The following is a 21,416-nucleotide window of genomic DNA, read 5'->3' on the forward strand; positions in this document are numbered from 1 at the left end:
GGGTCTCTCCAAAGGCAGCTGAGGTGGGAATGCTGCTGATTTCAGGAAAATGCCCCCGCTCTGTCCTCTGTTTGTCCTCACTGTGCATTCAAGCGTAAAAAACTCCATCCTTATAACTCACTTATAACTCCCGAAAGTGCCGATGGAAGTGATACGACAAACACTTTGTGAGTGCACTCTGAAGAAGTGAATCCAAGTAAAAGACATTATCCCAGATTGATTTGCCATAGTCCCCCAAAAGCCATCTTGGAGATGAGCGCATGATGAATTTCTACTCTCTGAAATGCACCAATTAAAATCCCGATGGTGCAAAATGGGCCAAAGCTCATAATGAAGAATGGGCAATGTGTGAACAGATTTATTCCAAGAGAATGTGTGTAATAAATATTAAAAAGAAAAAAAAAAACAGTGAGGGCTGAACTTCAACCACAAAGAATGAGTTCCTGTGGGCGGAGTGAGTATGAACTCACGTGAACTCCCTAGCTGATGTAAATGCTGATGCAGGTGATCCGGCGTCTTTGAGCAATCTGTTCTGCCTGCAAGCCTCCACGTAAACAAACCCAGCAGGACTTCAACCCAAAAAACATCCAGCCCTAATCATGCCATCAGCACCCGAAAATGTGCAAATATTCACAAGCCACTTTCTTTCTCTGGTTTGCGCCAATTAATGTAGCATTAGGAGCTCTGTTGAATGTTATTTGCTTTTAGTAAAAATGTGTGTTGTTTTTTTTCTACTGTGCAGAATTTCCAATGCCAAAGACTGAGCTGGTGCAGAAGTTCCATGTGTTCTATCTGGGTATGACGTCAGTGAATCGGCCCATAGGTACAAATGAGCCCGCTCTTAAAACCAAACACTCCCCTTCTGACTTGCAATAAATTCATCCCGCCGTCGTGTCCTGGTTCATGCTCCTCTGTGGTGTGTTATCTCTCCAGGAATGGACATCATAAACGGAGCTATTGACAGCCTGCTGTCCTCCACAGGCAAGGAGGACTGGACACCCGTGATTCTGAGCATTGCTGACACCACTCTGGCTGTTATCAAGGAAAAGGCATGTTTTAGATATTTCGTTTTGCAGTGGTTTTCAAACTGAAGTCCGGGGACCCGCTGTAAGTGGCACTCCAATACCACAGACAAGCATTACTAAATCAATTAATTACCAATTAAAGGCGAAGATTTGGTTGTGACATATATACATGAAGGCCCATCCGGGGCATAATTGAAGTTTACTTCTCTCACACACACAATACTGAAATGCTGTCATACATGCAACTGGAATGCTTTCATCAAACTTCTCAAACACTTTCATGCGGACCACTAAAACGCTTATCTCAGTATTTTGATGTAACGTGTGAGAGGATTTCAAGAGTGTGTGACGGAAAAAAATAGCAGTGAGAATGACAGCAATTCTGTAATAGTGTGTATGAGTATTTCAGTAGTACTGTGAGAGTCTTTCGGTATCTGTGGGAGTGTTTTAATGGTGAGTGTGAGAGCATTTAAGTAGAATGTGTGGATTATTCAGTTGTCTCTCTCACTCACTCTCTCAATGTGTGGGGGGAAAAAATACTAAAATTACTCATGGATGTGAAATTATTTTATTCGACTGTGTGAGAGCATGTCAGTAAAGTACATATGTGCTGAAAATGTTACGGTGTGTGTGTGAGACAGCATTTCAGTATTGATTTTTGTGAGAGCATTTTGCTAATGAGAGAGAGTGGTGTAGCCATGAAAATGAGTGTTTTAGTTGTTGGTGCACGAGAGGTTCTCAGGAATGTATGTAAGTGAAAACATATTTTGGAATGTGTGTAAAAGTATTTTAGTAGAGAGTGAGAGCGAGAGAGCGTTTCAATCTCGAGTGAGAGGGTTCATTCCGAATGATGTATATAAATGATTAATTCAGTAGAATTAGGTTCCGTTTTTTTTTCTATTAGTCAGGTCATGACTTCGAAGAGATGATTAGAATTCTCTTCTTGAATACATGTGCAGGAGGAGGAAGAAGAAGCTTTGGTGGAGTGTCGGGTCCGTTTCTTATCCTTCATGGGAGTCGGGCGGGACGTCCACACGTTTGCCTTCATCATGGACACAGGAAGCCAACACTTTCAGTGCCATGTGTTCTGGTGTGACCCCAATGCTGGATGTGTGTCTGAAGCGGTGCAGGCAGCATGTGTGGTAAGTTCATATTGATGACTTTACCCTAATTAAAAAAAAGATGCAGAAACTTTGCCAGTATTGTTTGTGTTTATTAATGTAAATAGTATATAGCAGGGTGACATCATTGGGACTTCCTATACTATAAATTCCTATACCTAAATTCTCAAATGGCTCTCTGGGGGTGTTATTCAACCCCCCACTTCTCTTTCAGTTGCGGTATCAGAAGTGTCTGGTGGCGCGGCCCCCCTCACAAAGGGCCGGCTCTTCGTCCTCGCCCGCCGCCGACTCGGTGAGCCGCCGAGTGAGCACCAGCGTGAAGCGTGGCGTCCAGTCTCTCATAGACACTCTGAAAGCCAAGAAACAGCCATCAGAACTCCCTCAGCAATGACCCTCACCAGTGAGCACAGCACCTCCCCCCACCCAAATAACTCACACCACCGCTGCCATGGTAACCAGTGATGTACATATATGTTAGCAAACACAGCTCTGGACAACACCAAAAAAAAAAAAAAATGAGAACGATGGTTATGTGTGCCAGATGATGAAAGGTGTTTTTAATTGAAGAGGAAGAGTTGGTTCAACTTTGACTTGCTCACCTTATTTGGCTTTGGGGGGAAAAAAAGTGCTCTCCAGTCACGATGCTGCTCAGAACTGATTCATGGAATCGCTTTATATTCACACTCGATCAGCATCTGAGTGAAAGGCGACGTCACCTACGCCTCATGGTGCGTGTCACCAGATAACCTTCCAGCAACTGCAGCTGCCCACTAATTGCCATTTAAATGGCTCCATACGTTATATGAGGGAGAGGAAGCCGGGAAAAGGTTCAGAAATCACCCTCGAAGATGATTGTGTGAAGGAATTTTAATAAGCAAGTAATTACAATGGAATATGTGTAGAAAGAGTATAATTTCAGGCACAAAAGAGGGAGTGATAATGGATGTGGGTTTTTGAATATGCATGTTACCTTGATGGTTTTATGTTGATACGATTCAAAGTATTCACCAGTGGCGGAAACACATCAAGTAGATGCTGTCAGCACAAGTCAGCTCCACGTGACTGTAAATGGATGAAAATAGGCACAAGAAAATAAACTCCCAGCCACTCAACATTTTTAATGTTGTTTTATAGGATTTACTCTGAGAATATTCTCCATATATTGAGTTGAAAATAAAGAACGTCACATCGCTAGCAGTCGAAATGTCGCTATGTCCTCAGGAATCTTTAAGCATTAACACAAAATATTAATATGGGCTCAAGTGCGGGCAGATCATTTCATTAACAGTGGTGCCTTGAGATACGAGTTTAATTGTGACCATGCTTGTAACTCAAAACACTCTCAAATCATCTTTCCCCACACAGCATAACCAAACAACAAAAATGAATATTAAATTAATAATGTGGAAAATATCTTGTAAAATTGTATAATAATAACATAATTAAATTAAAATTGAATAAGAAGTAATAAGTTTGTGTTTGAATATCCGTTCCGCATAGATGCTAGCCCTTCTACACTGTTTTGTACTCTTTCTTAGCATTAAGCAAAGCGGACTCAAGGCTTAGTTGCCTTTGTTGTACGTTTACTTTGACAGTAAACTTCAACTGGCAATGACGCTAAATTGTTCACTATCTACTGATCTACTGCTCATTGTGAAGTGAGTTGCGTTCATATCTCAAATTGTTGCCCAGTCAAAACAACAACAAAAAAAAATCCCAACGATAGCTCGTAACGAGGCACCACCGCTTTTGCTTCGTGTGTCTGCCATCTCCCACTTTGAACAAAAAAATTCACGCAAGGTAATGCACATTGTTATGCGAAGCCGTTTGAGCAATTATTCGATACCCTTGATATTTAGCTTAATGACCATCTACTAGTACTCACTTTGTCCTTACTAGTAAGACAATACAGCAGACTAGTTGAATGACTGTTTCTTCCTAATGATGTTTTCTCCATTACTATTGTCTACTATCATTTTTGGGCCATTAGTGCGCAATTAAGCCTTACTAGTGAGCTCCTGTGCTGTGCTAGTGTCATGACAAGAAAAAACTAGTAGTCATGTGTCACACTCTAGTAGCCTTCGAGAGGCAAGTAGTAGCACCCAGATGCCCACTAGTGGTTTTTACTAACATGTCTGTAGCTGTGTTACTAATTTGCCAAAGCTGCCCTACAAACAAATCACAGTAGTTCTACTAGTGCACCCTTGTTGTTTGCTGAATTGACTTTCTAGTGAGGAAAGTGAGCTCTAAAGCTGTTTGAGCATTCATTTGATATTCAGTTAAGTTATATGGTGTAGTTAAACCGTGCACAAGTTGACATCAGTGTGTTACTAATGAAGCAGCAGAAGTTAACTAGTACAATTTTATTAAGTCAACACTCGTGCTAGCGACACACTTCTGAAACATTTGGAGATTCTGTCACTATTGTAGAACACAGATGTGACAAGTGACATAATTTTGCTTTAGTTGTAGCGTAATGTACTGTTCTACTAGTGTGACTAGCTAAGAAGTAGTTTTATGTCATTAATAGTATAAGAAGCTAGAATTGTAAACTGTAGTACTAGTACTGGTCGCATGCAGATGACATAGAGTGCACAGTTGACATCTGCGTGAGACAAGTACAGGTGGTGATTTTTAGAGTGTGCTACGATTTCAAAGAAATGCTCAAACAGCTTTGCATTACAGACAGCAAAAAGTGTGAGGTCACTGCTTTTAAAGGGCCGGCACGCCAGCACCTGTACTCGACTCACAAACTAAACGTACACAAAGCCAACAATCAAGGGAGCGGGATAATGCTGTAAATCATTGCAGGTTCCATCGTCACACATCAACAGTGTAAATGTTATCTGTTGTGAAAATAAAAATGCATCAGGAAAAGAAAGAAAGGAGCTGCAGCCTCTTGTATACATGTGTGTTTTTGTTTTGATATTTGACACTGACATGACCCAGCCAGTGAGTGCAAACACATTTAACAGACTAAAACAAAAACAGCACATTCAATTTATCAGAATTAATTGGACTTGACTGGGGTAATTAATACAAATGCAGATAGTTCACATATTAAATCCAGAAAAAAAAAATAGTCATTTGATCCGCTCACTGAACTTTGCTCTTGTGAGATTGACCAAAATCTTGTGCAATTTGCTCATGTGCTTTTACAAATTCAGTAACAACAACTTCAGCGGCGCAGTATTCTGTTGAATAAGCATTGGAAGGTGCTGCACCGTAAAATGGGTTTTTTGTAATAGTTTTTCCAGAGCTGAGCAGTCAGTCCCGGGGACGGAACGGTCCGGCCCTCCGGCCCGGCTGGATGCCCATTTTGGGGGATGTAGGTGGGGGGGTGAAAGATTAAAAAAATTGGTTCAATTAAGCAAGGCCAGAGGTGGACCTTTGGGGCACCGACGAGGCTCCGGGCTGCAGCAGGAGGACTTTTAGACCATTAGAAGGTTAGACGGGACTCGCCTCACCCTCCTGCCTAACACCAGTCTCAGCGTTCAGAGGCAGTAATTTTGAATCTGGCCCGTGACCCGTGTGAGGATATGTGACTATTGTTGGAAAACACAACATATGTCTACTGTAAATATTATATTTTTACTACTTGAAAGAGGTCGGCTGACTCACTCGCTTAAAACTAGGAAATGGGCATGTGAAGTGGCGTTCCTTGCCACATTGCTCTAAGAAACACCTACGTTTGTTGGCCAATCAGATGACAATGATGTCACGGCCCTCCCCGGCCTGAGTTCTGGAATCAAGTTGGAATGGCTCCATTGCAATTGTATGGGCCCAAAAATGTGTTGTGGAAAAGCAACCACAGAAGGTGGGACCAGGCTTTTTCAGGGTCGAACGAGTACAACGGAGAAGCGGCTTTCGTGCACATTGTCACAGGCTTAGCTTAATATAGATTCAGACATAAAACTGCAGCTTATGTTTGAGTAGCGTGTCCTTAGAAAATCCTCCCATAGCTCGAGAGGAGGGTAACGGCGGTGCCAGGGTCCTCCGCATGTGGACTTGAGGATGAGGATGTGGCGGCTGGGGAAGATGCTGAGAAGGCAGGACGATAACGGCGGGTTTCAGCTCCAACTGATGGAGCCGCCGGGGCCGGACTGCACATGTCGCAGGGGTGACTGGAGGAGGCATCGGACGCAGGATGGGAGCGGAAGGCACAGTGTTGACAACAGGGGTGATGATGAGTGCTTTTGCATTCTTTTCTGGTTTGGGGGTGCCTTTGTTGGAGTTTTCTGGGGTGCAATTGGAGGTGGAAATGGATTTGTGTGATGGCTGTAAGCGCGGTTTGGGGGGAGTTCCTTGAAAAGCAAGAAAAAAAAAAAGTGAGGAATCAAAAAACAAAGGAGGGTTTTTGTCAGAAAGGTATTTCATGAACAGAAAGACATTTGAACCAGATAGCTAGAGAGATATGGAATTCATTTTTGAACCAGATAGCTAGAGAGATATGGAATTCATTTTAAACGTGAGCCAGGCTGAGAAGGAATTCATAAGGACTAAGCGCACTAGACCTCAAAATGCGGATTTTTATGACTGGTTTCTTCAAATAGTCTCTTTCCTCCCAAAAAAATAAAAAAAACAAAACAAGAAAAACAGATCTACTACAATCACAAATCTTACCCAATGGCAACATTCTCATTTGTCTTGGGGCTGCTCGGTTCTCGGGAAGCTTAACCACGGTTACTTTTGTTGACCTGATGGTTTGTCCCCGCCGCTTCTTTCTTGTTGGCTGGTGGGACCTGATGCGCTCAGGCTTGCGGTTGGCAGACATCTTGATCTGCACAGCCTGTGATGCATCTTTTGCCGTATGCTCCAGCTGTGAAGACTATTAAAAGGAAAAGAAGGAGAAAATTTTGTACAAGTAAACATACATCATCAATCAGACTTGTTGTTTTTCTATTTAGCATCTTGCTACAAATATCCGTGTAAGAGAATTACTGATCAAGAACCACTGCATAATTGATCAAATACAAGAGCTATATTTGACAGGACATGAAATAACAAAATTGTTTCCCACTGGGCAGTTACTGAATGAAGAGAAGCACACATTAGAAAAATAAATAAATAAAGGGCCCGTTTTTCATCTTCCCGGAAAGTTGGTCGAACATCATTTAGATAAAGAGAAAATAATATGACAAACTGACCTTTTAATATTTGTATAAACCTAGTTGTGTGTCTAAACAGCCAAGTCAATGCAGGGCGTAATGGTAACCGAAGCCTCTGAATGTCTGAGATACTTGATGTATTTTGCAAAAATCATCTCATAGACACTAAGCGTAAGACGGGAACTATTTTAGATTCAGGGAAACAATTTTAAAAAAGAATAAAATAAATGAATAAATATATACTTTTGGAAAATTGCATGCCATTTTATCCACCAAAAAGTTAGATGTTCTAGTTTCTCACTATGGCTTTTCATTGGATTCGATTATTTTTTTTATAATCTGCATGTGCTTATTTTCACGTTTTGAAATCTATAAAAGATTATCTTATTTTATTTCTCGTTTTAAGACAAAATATAGCGATTAAACACATTACTATGAATTTTCTTTTTTCTATTTCATCTCAGGTATTTAGATGGACAGCATTTTGACAGCTCAGACTTTTTTTTTGTTCCCTTTCCCATGGCTCGCCAACTGACATTGGTTGAATGTCAAAAAAACGTCTTTCTTTCCGGCCCAATGCCAGTTCATGAAGCTTTTCACAACAAACAAAAAATTTTACAGAACTAATTGTCTCTTGCATTGTCCCTCAATTTAAAGACATGAGTAAAAAAAAAAAACTCAGCAATTTCTTTTGGAGCAAACAACTTGCTTGTTTTGTTGTGTTGACTAACAATGATGCCTTAAACGTCAATAATTGACATTTTAATGTTAAATCACTTAAATTACTGTTTCATTGGTTAGAAAATTTTGTGCGCTTATAGAATCATCAAAAGTATGCTGAATTCTCTAAACTAAGCGAGGGCAAAGAGCACACTAGTTCATGGAACCTAAGGTGGATATCAGTAATATTGAAAATAAAGACATGTAGAGTCACTTTTGGGACACCCTAAAGGTCATAATATACACTAAATAATTAACATTGTGAAATGACTACCTCTGTGACGGTAACAATTATTATTCTTGATAATTTTTCGATCGCATCTCATTACATAATGTGCCCATCATGAAACCAGAAGAATGACCAGCCGCGACCACGGTATGTAAATGTCACGCCAAACTTTTATTTTCAAAAGAGCCCCTCCATAAAGTGACAGCCGTGGGAGGTGCCGCTACGTCCTTGTTGCTGGCTGCAGGGTCACCTGCAGTCTCATCAGCAGCCCACACCGCTTCCCTCAACACGTGAATAATTCACGACATGCACCACAGAGACTTGCTGCTTTTTGATTTTAAGTGCTTGAGCTGACATGCAAACATGTAACCGTGATTGTGCGAGATGTCGCTAATGGTGGGTAAACGTATGTTTGCTTTGCATGTGCATTACGTGTACAATAAATGCATACGGTGATGTGTAACGACGCAGCCGGGGGCGCACAGGTAAAGCGGGTTTAGAGGTACTACCGTGTTTGGTGCCCTGAACTTCATTGATGCTAACTCATTCAGACAGCGGACATTGAATTATTCAACAGATCCTCTCCCTCGTCTTACTTTCTTCTCCCTCCTCACCCCCCATAAATTTCTCTTCCCCCTCCATGTCCACCCACCAACCTCGGTAAATCGCTCACTTCCACCAACACGGCCTGAGCTCACCCTAAATGTAAAATGTAGAATGTTGCGCTCCACATTATGAAGAAAACAAGTCGAAAAAAGGTACAATTCACATATTGCCATTGCCTTTAGGTTCTGATTTGCTCCACATTCCCAAGAAAATCTCCCTGTTTTTATTGTTCTTGTTTATTTCTGCATAGAAGGCCCATAAAGAACAAAAATGGCCGCATCCATGACAGCCCACGTAAGCCAGACAGCAGTCAAACACTTAGATAATTGCTATTTTTATGGCACTTTTCAGAGGGCCACAATAACTTTTGATTAGCTAAGTTTATTGCAGGTGTGCGTGTGTGTGGCAAGGGTGGGGGTGGAGGTGGGTCTCTGTTTGAGGCACCACTACAATGGTTTGATTATCTTTTCATTCCTATCTATGGAGGAATAAAACATGATGGACGGTCCAGGAGGAGATTGTGCTACAGTGCAAAAGAGCGCCGTGGCACCCGGTGCGGCGAAGCAGCTTCCAGAGGAGGCACTTGAATTAGAAGTAGATTCACTAATGAGAAGGAATATGTCGTAAATGTGTGGAATGTTGCAGATTAGGAAGAGGAGGATCACGTTTGATCACTTGTAACATTTCCAAGATAAAAGACCTACTTAGCAACATAAGCAATGGCCTATGGTTCGATACAGCAAACATTCGATCTTGTAATTGGCAAAGTTGAGAAATTTGCCAAATCTGCTTGTATAAGATATACAAGATACTGAATCTACTTGATGGGACTGGAAGACTGCGTACTCCTTCTCACGCTAGGCTCATGTCGACTACAAGAAGATGTGGGAGGGGTTTGGGTGGTTCAAACCATTTTTGAGTCAAAGTGGATGGATGGATGGGTCACCCGAGCATACGATCACAAAGAGATTCAGATATACATGGAGAAGGTAAGTAAGCCTGTTAGGAAGCTGCTGTAATATTATTTCAACACTAAGCGGCACTAACATGAGGCGTTTTCACAGAAGATAAAGAATTTATGAATATAAGTATTGTTATACAGTAATTCCCTTTTTGTGGTTAATGGGGAAAAATACGTAAGTCTCTTTGTTTTATCTTTAGTTTGACAATAAATTTGGAGTGAAGGAACATCTCAAAGCCTCTTTTTTTTGTAATTGTTTACGATCTCTATTTGGAGTTGCTTCAGAAAAAGGCTTCAAATTTTTATGGTGAAAGATTGACTTTTATGGGAATTTTGTAGCTGTCAAGTGTTAAAATGAGCCAAATTTAACATGAACACTATGTAAGGGTTTCCTGGGTTCGATAAAATAATCTTATTTTTTTAGCTGCTTTTGCTTTGCTCCACCGATTTTCATATATGCGCACTTCTTGTAGTAGGAATGTGGAAGATTGACATTGTTATTCCTGATTCATCCAGAGCTAGGATTTTTTTTTTCACCTCGGGGGCACAAGCATATTGCAGGGTGGCGCCAGTGCCCCTGCCCCCCCCCTCTAGCGTCGCCAGTGTGTCTCAGGCCAAGACGTCCCCTGGTTCGATTCTAGCTTGGATCACTCTCAAACCCAGAGTAAGTGTGCTTTTTATCCTCAAACAAAGTCCAAGGCAAATTCTCAATTCCTGTGACTGATGTATTGGAACAAACTCTAGATTCGATCGCTCGGTGTGACACAGTTTCTCCACAGGGATTGGGTGAAATACAGAACAAATTTCACTGTTGTATATTGTGCATGTGAAATGCGACGTAAAATGTTCTGTTGTAATATAATTATAGTTATATATTTTTAGATCTATATTATTTTAAATATTATTATTTGTACAATTATATTTTGTAGTGTGTTTTTTTTATCTGCTCATTTTACTGTTACTTTTTGTAGCCTTGTATTATATTCTAAAAGAACTTTACCTTTCCTTTCACCTGTCTCATGAGAACAGCCAAGAAGCAGCCATTACTCAGCTCAGAGGGTTCCATCCTGAAGAAGGAGTTGTTTTCTTTTTGCCTTTCGCCACCCCCTGCACGGTCTGGAGAATTATTCAGGGCTTGGCTTTGTCTTAATAGTGTAAACACAAAGACGGGAGGGGCAGTTAAACGTTAAAGTAGGAGTTTTATACTACAATAAAACCGCTGAGCAGTGCAACACTGAAATAAAATAAAAACCTCAGATTGAAATGAATCCTGAATACCAATATAACATGACAATTACCACTAAATACATTGAATAATATTTTTTTATGTAGGTTGGGCTATGGAAAGCTTGAACATTTATTTAATGTCCTGTACTACTATACTCTTTGTCATCATGATCAGACAATTCAACGACTGGTTGAATGACTGTGACCTACTAGTACGTTTTCTTTTTTTTAATTTTTTTTATTACTACTGCCACTTTTGGCCTCCTAAAATGCGGTTAGACCTGACCCGTAAACTACTGTGTTGGACTAGTTAGACTTTTAGGCGAAAGAAGCAGGCGAGTGTCACATATTTGTTAAAAAAAAAAAAAAAGATTACGAAGTCGTAGTATCCAGTAAAGTCATTCTACTGGTGCTCCTTGCTATTCTACTAGTGTACTGAATGATAATCAGGGACAAAGTGTGTACTACATGGATATCAAGGACAGCAAATACTCAACAACTACTATGACACTATTTAGGCAAATATGTGCACCTGTTAACAGTTACAACTACAACTTGTGCTAATATTGACGATATAAAATTCTACTAATTAATACTCCATGCTTCTCTAGTAGTACTAGTAGCACACAAATGTCAATTAGGGTGCTTTATAGGTGGCTTTTTGAGCATTTCGGTATTCAATATCCATCATATCCATCTTAAGGTCCACGTACTCGTACATGCTTTGTCCTCACTATGTCAGACAACTGGGATACAAGTTGGCCAAATGTTAGTAGTGGGAAAAATGAACACTAGGACTATTAGTGATATCAACAAATTCTACTAGTTAACATTTAATGCTTCACTAGCAGTGCTTGTAGTACGCAGATGTTAACTAGTTAACAGTTGTGCCTCTCTAGTCACATCTAGCTATCCTAATATTATGCCAAAGTAGTGCAGAGATGTTTTGGAAAAAGACTGTCGTGGAAAAAACGTGTAAGACACTATTGTAGCAGTAAGGACAAAGAGCATACTAATAGATGGTCCTAACGATGAATCAAGGATATTGAATAACTACTCTGACAGCTTTCTATTTAGAGCCATGACAGGGAGATGCAGTTGGTTAAAAATACTTTTTAGCAAAATAATTTTCTTTTCAGTATCTGCAAGGATACTGTTTGTGTGTAAAAAGTCAGTTTGGGCATTTTCCACAAAATGACTAAGTACAGAGAAGAGTCTGTCTCCAAGAAAGAAAATGTCTGCATTTATGATCGGTAAACCAACGTATTTACAGTATATATATATATATTTAGAATAAATTTAATCTGCACCGGAGATCTGTATTCCGCTCATTTCGCAGAATTTAAAAAGCATGAGGCTGCACCTTTAAGTGCATGCTGAAGGTGTTATGTGATTTTGTCAGAAGTCTACCTGGAGGGAGGCAAAGACCTCAGCAGGCTGACAGCAGAGCAAACACACTCTGAAGGAGAGCGACGGCAACACATGCAGCGTTTGCTCGCGAACTGAGACTGACCTCAACTCGTTTTTTCGGAGCCGCCATTCCTGCTGTGGCATCACGTTGGCCTGCTCGATGGCTCTGGTCACCACATCCTCATTCTCTTCTGGGTGTGACGAGCAGGTTGCGTAAACAACCGCCAAAACTTTGGGAACTATAAAAATACAACAACAGCATATCTCATTTTGGATTGTATAATGACCTTATTTGCATTATTTCTAAAGGTTGTGTTCATGAAAAAAAAAAAGAAAAAAGAAATCACTTATTTTCACATTTGTTTAGGATTATGTATATTTTAAGCACAACCAGACAGTGATACATAACATAAGTGAAATGATCGGTGAGAAAATGTCACCCGTTTCTGGCCCTATCTTCTACCTCTAATATGATTTTATGGAACCACCACACACTTATGGAAAAAAAAAAATCTGAGACAGGAGGTGTGACTAACGAGGTTTCAATCATTTGACATTCAATCACCAGCGCACTCATGGCAAGCACCCCCCACGGGATTGTGCTAGCCTGTAACCTTGGGCTTTGCTGAAACTTTGGCGAAATATCTACCTCCAGAAAATAGTGAGTGGCATGGCTTTGGTCGGAGACTCGAATGGGGGTGGGATTAGTGAAGTGAGGCATTATTCAAATCTGGTTTGCAGTTTTACCAATGCCCTGCCAAGAAGAGAGAAAATCGGAAAATAATTGACAACCCTTCAAAAAATTGTGTAAATACCACAAGATGGGCTGTCACTTTTGTTGCGCTTTTCTACCTACCGTACTGGAAGCGGAGCAAATGGGGGTTTGTATCTCGCTCAAGGATACTTTGACGTGGTCAGAATGGTCATCGATTGAACCCACAACCTCTAGGTTGGGAAACAACCATGCCGCCACTGAGCCACGCCACCCCATGATACAAAATGAGACAAGAAAACACAATTAGTGTCTGAATTAAACTCCTCAGCTCACCTCAACTTGGCCCTCTGTCAAGAATCCCCCAGATGACGGAAAAGTAACGGTTTTATTACTTTGCCATAAGCACAAAAAAGCTAAGTAAATGTGTTTTGAGCAAATCACAGGGAAATTTTAGCTCGTATCTCAAGACAAAAACATTGCCAAACTTGTATGTAAAAAAAAAAAAGGACACTCCTATCTCAAGTGCAGCACTGAAAAGCAATGCCCAATTAAAACAGGAAGCCAAATGTTCTTGTCGCCTACTCATCACCAAACCTCCATTTGGTGAAACTCATCAGGACATTATACATTAATTATTTCATTCAACCAAGTCTATTCTGTTGATTTGCAAGGCCGTGTACACCTCAAATGTGTGATGGAAACATTTTGACATTTGTGTTTCGAAAGACATTAGGGCAGTATGGAAGTGGGCGTTTGAGCATGACACACTGAAATGAGACCACTGACTCATCTGGACGGAGGCACTCAATAAACGCTGAGCATTAATTAACAGCCCCATTAGAAAAAATCTACACTAGCAGAAATGTTTGGGTGGGCCAATCGATGGCAGAAGGATGAGAGTAGCTGCTTTCATTGCCGCAAATGAAAAGACCCCGCAACTGCTTTATTACTGACACAAACAAAAGAAAAAACTATCTGACAGTATCAAATGAGCGTGGGACAGATGCACTGAATTGAATGGGAAGCAAAACTCTTTTTGTTAAAGACCCGGCAATATAAATTCAGAATTTTTTTACCGGTCTGTTATTCGTCGTGCGCCAGTGACCGGCCTGCCAGCACGTCACGGTCAATCCAAGGCACACTATCGTCGCGATTTTTACCATGTTTTTGACCTCGCAAAATTAAGACGTCGTCACCACCATTTTAGGACCGTCAGTAACTCGTCAGTCTTTTGGTGACGGCGTGGCGTCAACAACATAGTACTTACTACGTCATACGCAGACGGAGCACAAGCAGACACAGCCAAAGGAAGTTAAAAAAAAATAACAGTGTGGTGACTGGTGCAATAATTACAATTTGGGACCATGTCATTGCTGTCTTCCAGCTTCCCTTAACCGGCCGGGACGACCCGATAAAGGAGCAGGGCTTGGAGAATGGGAACTGAGATTTTGAGCTAATCATCAGCAAAATGCAAGACCATCACTGACGGACAGAAAGTTCCTAATTCAGTCTGTTCTGACGGACTTAGTGGCGATTCATGTGACCGATGGAAAAAATGTTTCTGTCTGTGCTTGATCCGTCATTGCGTCAAAGTTGATGTCATTCGCCATCAAAACGACAGACCATCAGTGATGGACTGACGGACTGCAGGCGTGAGTCCTCCTACCTCCACAATGTAAGAACTTGCGCTGACACAGAATAAAAAAAAAAAAAAATTGAATTAAATCTTCCCCTGAGTCTTGTTTGATATCCTTGGCTGTGTGCAAGCAGAATGAACTTTTTGAGATAATAATACAACACAACAGCACACCCATTGTTAAATCAATACCTCCCTTACAGTGATACAACTTTTGTATTGGCATTAGAATGTGCAATGTCGAGTGTATTTAAAACATAATTGCTGACCGACATTAGCATATCTAATTAAGGACAGACAATCTCCCAGGGACAGCATATGCCTGCTCTATTACAGTGTAGTATGAGATTAGATAATTAGGCAGTCAGTCAGAGAGGTGATCAAGGCTCCACACAGAGCTTATGCATGCACTGCCTTTGCGTCGGTGTGTGTCCCAGCATGATAACAAGCGGTTTACGACACTCACACTTTAATGCATGATCAATATCTTCCTTCTGCTGTGCTATCAAAGCTTCCAGCTTGCTCTGGGTCACAGAACCTTGGGATAAGTCCTGCAGTAAGCCGGCGTCTGAATATAAGAAACACATAAAATAATTTTTTTCATTTTAATGTGCAAATGTGCACACGATACAATGCACTATTAAGCAGTTACGCCATTTTCTAAGGGCGTACAAATGTCCAAAAAAACAAATGTATTACAGTCCAAATTACCTCCAATGCACTTAGAAAAATAGCGAACAGTCAACAGGTAAATAGAGACCACAATGCATTGCGAGCAGGAAAACAGCATGACACAAACACAAATATCAAAGTGATACAGTAACTGTACACCATGGAAATAATTAATTCATTGTACTTCATTGAAAATATGTACAACAAAGGAAATAAACTACAATTTAAAATAAATGTTTTTTATTCATAATAAATAGCCTAAAATCTTAATACGGTCATGACGTGATATGCCACGAAGAGCAAATAGTTAATTGTCTGTAAAACAGAATGAGGGGACGGCTATTTAAAAAATATATATCGATATATGTAAATATATATAAAATTATAGACAATGTAGTGAACAGGGGATTTGGGGATCAGGGTGGACTGTCGGACATAGCTCTGGTTTACGAAGAACACACCTGCACACTCGTAATTACCTCTGTTTTCTTGCAGCATGAACTCAAGTGGATTACTGACTGCAGACAGGGAGCAGCTGGGAGTCAACAGGATAAGACGCACTTTTGCAAGACGCTTGTCACCAATAGTGAGAAACTGGAACGCCTCGTTTATCAGCTTCACATCTAAACAAGATTCACAGGGACAAAGGGCCTTATTTACTAAGTGTGTAGGAGTTGTGATCTATTTTTTTTGGTTGGGGCAGTCACAAGAAGGAGTCATGTCGTATCATCTATGACAAAACTTATTTATATTCTGCTCTTGCTGGACCCTCCAAGATCAGTTTTTCAGTTATGCTGTCCCACGTTTACAGAGGATGAGCAGAAACATTGCACTTGGAATAAGTTAAAAAAAAACATGGCTTTTATGTGGTTGCTCATTTTCCTAAAATGATCAACTACAGACTTCACTCATATTTACGCCCAATGTGAAATATCTACAAAATACAAATTAGCTTGATGGTTTTATTGTTTGTTCGATTTTTTTATTTTTTTTTTTACTTCCTTTCTTTAGATTTAATTTATGTGAGAGAGGTATAATTTATTCATAATATATTAGGGATGCAATCTAATTTTGCTTAACTTAGGACTTCATTAATGCTCCAAAGATTGTAAACTCCACCCGAGTCCTTCATTTATTTATTGCTTATTCTGAATGGAACCTTATTTGCACGACGAAGGTCATCAGAGTCTTAAAGAACTTAACGTCGGAATAATGATGCCAAACGAGTCATATATGCTCTTGGTAAGACTAATTTGATCAGGAAAAATTCAGAACAAGCCCGTAACTACTGGCGAGACATCCATGGTCATCCCTACTCTTGCAGCCCATGCAGGCCATGACTTGCTGCATCGCTTCCCTCTGAGTATCCGTAAGACCGCTGATACAAGCAAGGATTCTGGACTTGGCTTTATGTTTCTCTTTAAAGAGCGAGGCTGTGTGGGAGACAGTGAGGCCGGAGAAACTGCCCACGATGAGAATGTCCCCGTCATCTGGTAGCAGCGAGATCGCCACCTTTGGGGCCAGGCTGCAAGACTTATCCTGCAAACAAATGAAAGATGAGCAAAAGACTGAGGGTTATTCCAGAATTTGAGGACAATTTAGGCGTCAAGATTTTTGGAAGAATAAACTCTGAAATGACCAGAGATATTTCAAAAGAAAGGCAGAAAACATGATCTGGACTCATCATACAAGAAAAATCAACAAGGCGCAATGATTAAATGTTATTTGAGAAATTGATAAAGGTTGGGAATTCAAGCATGCTACAACAGATTTGTTATGGCTCATATTGATGCGTGATATGATGTGAGGAAGTGATGTGAAATATTACTGTAGTTTGCGGGCAAACTCATCTTGGATGTCATGAGGAATTGCATGCTGCTTTGCAATCCGTTTGAGACATAAGCTATAAACATCAGAGGACACCGCTGCCAGTCCTTTGTGTTTGTGTGTGTACGTATAGGCGTGTGTGTGTGTGTGTGCACTGAACCTGCATGATGAGTTTGCGGTTGTGAAGCAACTTGGTGGAATCCAGCCTCGCTTTCATTTGAGCAGGGAATACCAGCAAATCCTCACAGTGGGGATCCTGGCAGAAGGTCTGCCCCTCCAATTGCCTGAATGAATTCACCTGGGAGAAGCCCGCACTCGTCAGCACACTTTGGACCTCATCCAGACTGGAAGCAAAGTAGAGGTGGAGGAAAAGTTGGGTGGTGGAAGAGAGACTACACTGTATGGCTCATTCCACAAATGGGGGACATTTTCTGCCCTACCCCAAAACCATTCATCTCTTTCAGCCTCTACCACAAAGAAATCTTCAATAAATGTTTAACGAGTTGCACTGGGCAGCAGTAAAACACATTCATGAAGACTTGGTGTGCTGCAGTTAAAGTAGCCATTCTTCACGTAGGAGAAAGAATATATGCTTTTGAGTATTATCATACCTGTCGATGTGTTGCTCCACTGTTTGTGTTCAAACATTCTTTCCTTCTTCTATCACATGTATTAATTCTATTTGTTAGCATGTTTTTTTAAAAAATCTTTGTTTTATGTGTAATTTACAATTAGTTTCTACTGGAGGTGACTTTTTTGGACTACCAAACTGAGTCCATTGCCATCATCCAGTTTTCAAATATGTTGGAAGCTAAATTGTCCTCTATTTCTGGATTGATATATAAGACAATAGAAATGCTGCGTGGCCTTTTAAAAGGACTTTATATCTGTTTTACGAGCTGTCAAAAATATTAGGAGACACACGCACATCCATTGGCCCGCATCCCAGGTGTGACCTTTCCGATCTCAGAGCTGGCTGAGGGTTGTCGCTGATTGAATCTGTCCTCAGTGGCACAATTTACTCCTGAGTGAATCAGCCCCGTCCAGAAGATTCCTTTGTATATTGTAACACACCCACCTGCACGCACCCACCCACACACTTACGCACGGTTTAATTGGGTGTCAGCTGGGCACCTGGGATATAATATATAAGGAAGCACTACCTCAAACTCAAAAGTCAGCATGCAGTGGCAAAAGGAGCGTCATTTAGTCAACGAGTACCTACTCATCCATTCAATGTGTGCGCAAAGGTTCTGACTGCGTGTGTGCACGTGCGTGCTGACCTGCTCCTCAGTGTGTTGACCCATGCATAAAGTGGCAGCCTGTTGGATCTCTCCTGCTTCACCTTCACACTCTCGGGCAGAACGCAGTCAAGAGATGAAAGGTCATGTTTGATTCTGTATCGGGCCAGTGAGGCTTCCAGCTTTATTTTAGATCTGAGAATAACATAAAGTTGTACGGTTATCGTTGTTCTCTTAAGAGACAATTAATTGTATTCAAATCAACATCTCAAAATAATAGAATGCAATTTTCAAATTGCAACGGCTGCAGTTTTTTTTGCCTTGACCTCATCAGGTTAGACCCCGCTGCTCATCACAAGTCAGCTGGGATCAGTTTATATTTCTCTACCTGATGAGATAGTTCTCCACATCTCTGACTTCCAATATGGACTCCTCCCTCATGTATTCTTGCGGGAAAAACTTCCTGTCCTGGAAGTCGTAGAGCATGACAGCAAAAAGGCTCATCTGATCATCTGGCTGGAGGACAAAAGCAACACATGCTGATATTTGGTGAGGGGAGGAAATGAATAAAGCATGAGTATGTCTGGAGACTTGTGGCCCCATTAAGGGGCACAACATCATATTTGTATATGCTGGAAGCTCAAATGACCAAACTTGGCATCGTAACAGTGAATTGTAGCATAGGTCCCTTCTCCCCGATGTAATTATAGCTCCCAAATTCTACATTTCCAATATATAATATAATTCAAGATTTCAAGTGGGAAGTCACAGCTGCAGAATACACAAAGCGTTGAATCCCTAAAGCTTAAGTTAAAGAAAAATATTTCCAACTAGTGCATGAGTCAACAATTTATCACAAAAGATAGCAATGCCTTATACTTTTCCATATCAGTATTTCGTGCGACACTTGAAGTTGTGACCTCTGTATTAGTAGCAGATGGTGTTCTAATAGGGTAATGCCAGAATACTACTTCTACTATAATTTTTTTAAACATAGCAGAGGATGATCACATACAGTTCGTCAGACAGGCTGAAGTAATCCATCCATCCATCCATCCATCAGCTATACCGCTTCTCCTCACTAGGGTCGCGGGGGGTGCTGGAGCCTATCCCAGCTATCTTCGGGCAGTAGGCGGAGGACACCCTGAACTGGTTGCCAGCCAATTGCAGGGCACACAAAGACGAACAACCATCCACACTCACACTCATACCTAGGGGCAATTTACAGTGTTCAATCGGCCTACAATGCATGTTTTTGGAATGTGGGAGGAAACCGGAGTACCCGGAGGAAACCCACACAGGCACGGGGAGAACATGCAAACTCCACACAGGATGGCCGGAGCCGGGATCGAACCCACGCCCGATGCTGTCACTCACTGTGAGGCCATCGTGCTAACCAGTCGGCCACCGTGCCGCCCCTGAAGTAATCCATTGCACATAATTGTTTGTTTTTTTCTTTTGCCAATGCATTTGTCCAAAGCAACAAGGAATAATACAACAATAAAATACTTTCTGTACATCAAGTACCACTTGGCCTTTGCCAAGTTTAAATCTTTGGCTGTGGGAAACTTCCCAGTCATGGCATTGATGGATAACAGTATCCCATAAACGTGACAGTGGCTAGTAAACCTGTTGGCTGTTTTTAGTCACCTCAGCAACAGAACAGAAAAAGAACAAGACAGCCCAGTTATGTCACTTCATTTGATCATTTCTTTTTTAGATTTTTAATTAAAACGTGCTCTGGTTTGAATAATGTGTTATTTATAATACTAGAGTGTCAGACCTGTTTTTATCAAGGGACACGATGCAATTTCAGTGGTTATAAAATATCAAGATACACCAGTTCAAATGCCAGGTTTGTGTGATGTAGAAAAAATTTTCAGGTTATTGAAAGACTTTTTCTCCTATCAATGTGGCCTGAAACAACTGAAACTGTCATGCCACTATCCACGCCGCTTATCCTGTTCGGGGTCGCGGGAGGGTGCTGGAGCCTATTCCAGCTGACTACGGGCGAAAGGCGCACTACACCCTGAACTGGTCGCCAGCCAGTCACAGGGCAAACATAGACATCGTCACTGAGTGGGAACGGAACCCACGCTGCCCACACACAACTCAGGCGAGTGTACCACTTCACCATCAGTGACCCTACAACTGAAATTGTATTTATTTATTTATGTTTTATCTTTTCACAAACTGAAAGATGTGTATCAGAGAGATTGTCAGAGACAGTTGATGACTTTTCGCACATTGCCATAAATATCGCATTAATTCTAATCATCATCTCCTAAAAAGCACAATCACAAAAAAAATCTCATATTTACAATTCTATTTTTTTTTACTTATTTTAACCTGTTTGTATTATGAGGGTGACTTTGGATGGTCTGATAATCAATGACTTATCAGCGATGTTGTTTGCTTGCTATGGTTTGAAAGCAATGATTTTCATTGATTTTGTCTGCAAGGATAAAATATTCTTTATAAATTATATTCGGCTCCATTGTGTATTTGTTCTTTAAATCTGCAGTTGACACAAACTGGTACCAATTAAAACGCTTCTGATTAACCTTGAATTGAGCTAAGCTGTTCTTGTCGGGTTTTCCAGACATTTTATTCTGCTTTTTGGCAGACGGCTTTGTGCTATTTAAAACTTTTCGTAATTCCCTCCACTTTGAACTTGTCAAAGAAAATCATCCCAGTTGCATCAAGATGTCAACACCACGCTTCACTGTCAGTGTGGAGTTCTTTTAGTGATGAGCAGTTTTGTGTGTGTGCCAAACATACCTTTTGGAATCACGTCTGTGTATTACATCATCAGACGTTCATATATATTTGAGCAGGTCGCTTGCAAGCATAGCAGCGGCATATCACAATGGCAGTGTTTGAATGACATATGATAACACTATACATGCAAAGTCATG

At 40.9% G+C, this 21,416-nt stretch overlaps 2 protein-coding genes across 3 annotated transcripts in view; one reads left to right on the forward strand and one right to left on the reverse strand.

The window, feature by feature from the left end:
- LOC148338152 (amyloid beta precursor protein binding family B member 2-like) overlaps window positions 1–3,632 on the forward strand; it is a 36,121-nt gene extending 32,489 nt beyond the window's left edge. For both annotated transcript variants that reach the window (XM_088292982.1, XM_088292983.1), the window contains exons 11-14: window positions 743–823; window positions 934–1,049; window positions 1,985–2,167; window positions 2,361–3,632. In XM_088292982.1, coding sequence (XP_088149108.1) covers window positions 743–823; window positions 934–1,049; window positions 1,985–2,167; window positions 2,361–2,537 — 557 coding nt within the window. In that variant the 3' untranslated portion in view covers window positions 2,538–3,632. The remainder of the gene's footprint in view (window positions 1–742; window positions 824–933; window positions 1,050–1,984; window positions 2,168–2,360) is intronic.
- A 2,417-nt stretch (window positions 3,633–6,049) lies between these two features.
- On the reverse strand, window positions 6,050–19,014 carry LOC148338153 (protein NSUN7-like). Its single transcript, XM_088293487.1, has 10 exons — window positions 18,887–19,014; window positions 18,541–18,693; window positions 17,418–17,601; window positions 16,747–16,969; window positions 15,910–16,053; window positions 15,225–15,326; window positions 12,511–12,646; window positions 10,771–10,915; window positions 6,770–6,974; window positions 6,050–6,450 (listed from the first exon to the last, which is right to left on the reverse strand). Exons 1-10 carry the CDS (start codon window positions 19,000–19,002, stop codon window positions 6,050–6,052), a joined length of 1,809 nt encoding a protein of 602 aa, XP_088149613.1. The 5' UTR covers window positions 19,003–19,014.
- Between the last annotated feature and the right edge of the window lie 2,402 nt (window positions 19,015–21,416).

Source organism: Idiotropiscis lumnitzeri, chromosome 4 (assembly GCF_059441095.1).
Source record: "Idiotropiscis lumnitzeri isolate Australia: NSW breed Sydney's pygmy pipehorse chromosome 4, RoL_Ilum_1.0, whole genome shotgun sequence".
Taxonomy (NCBI): domain Eukaryota; kingdom Metazoa; phylum Chordata; class Actinopteri; order Syngnathiformes; family Syngnathidae; genus Idiotropiscis; species Idiotropiscis lumnitzeri.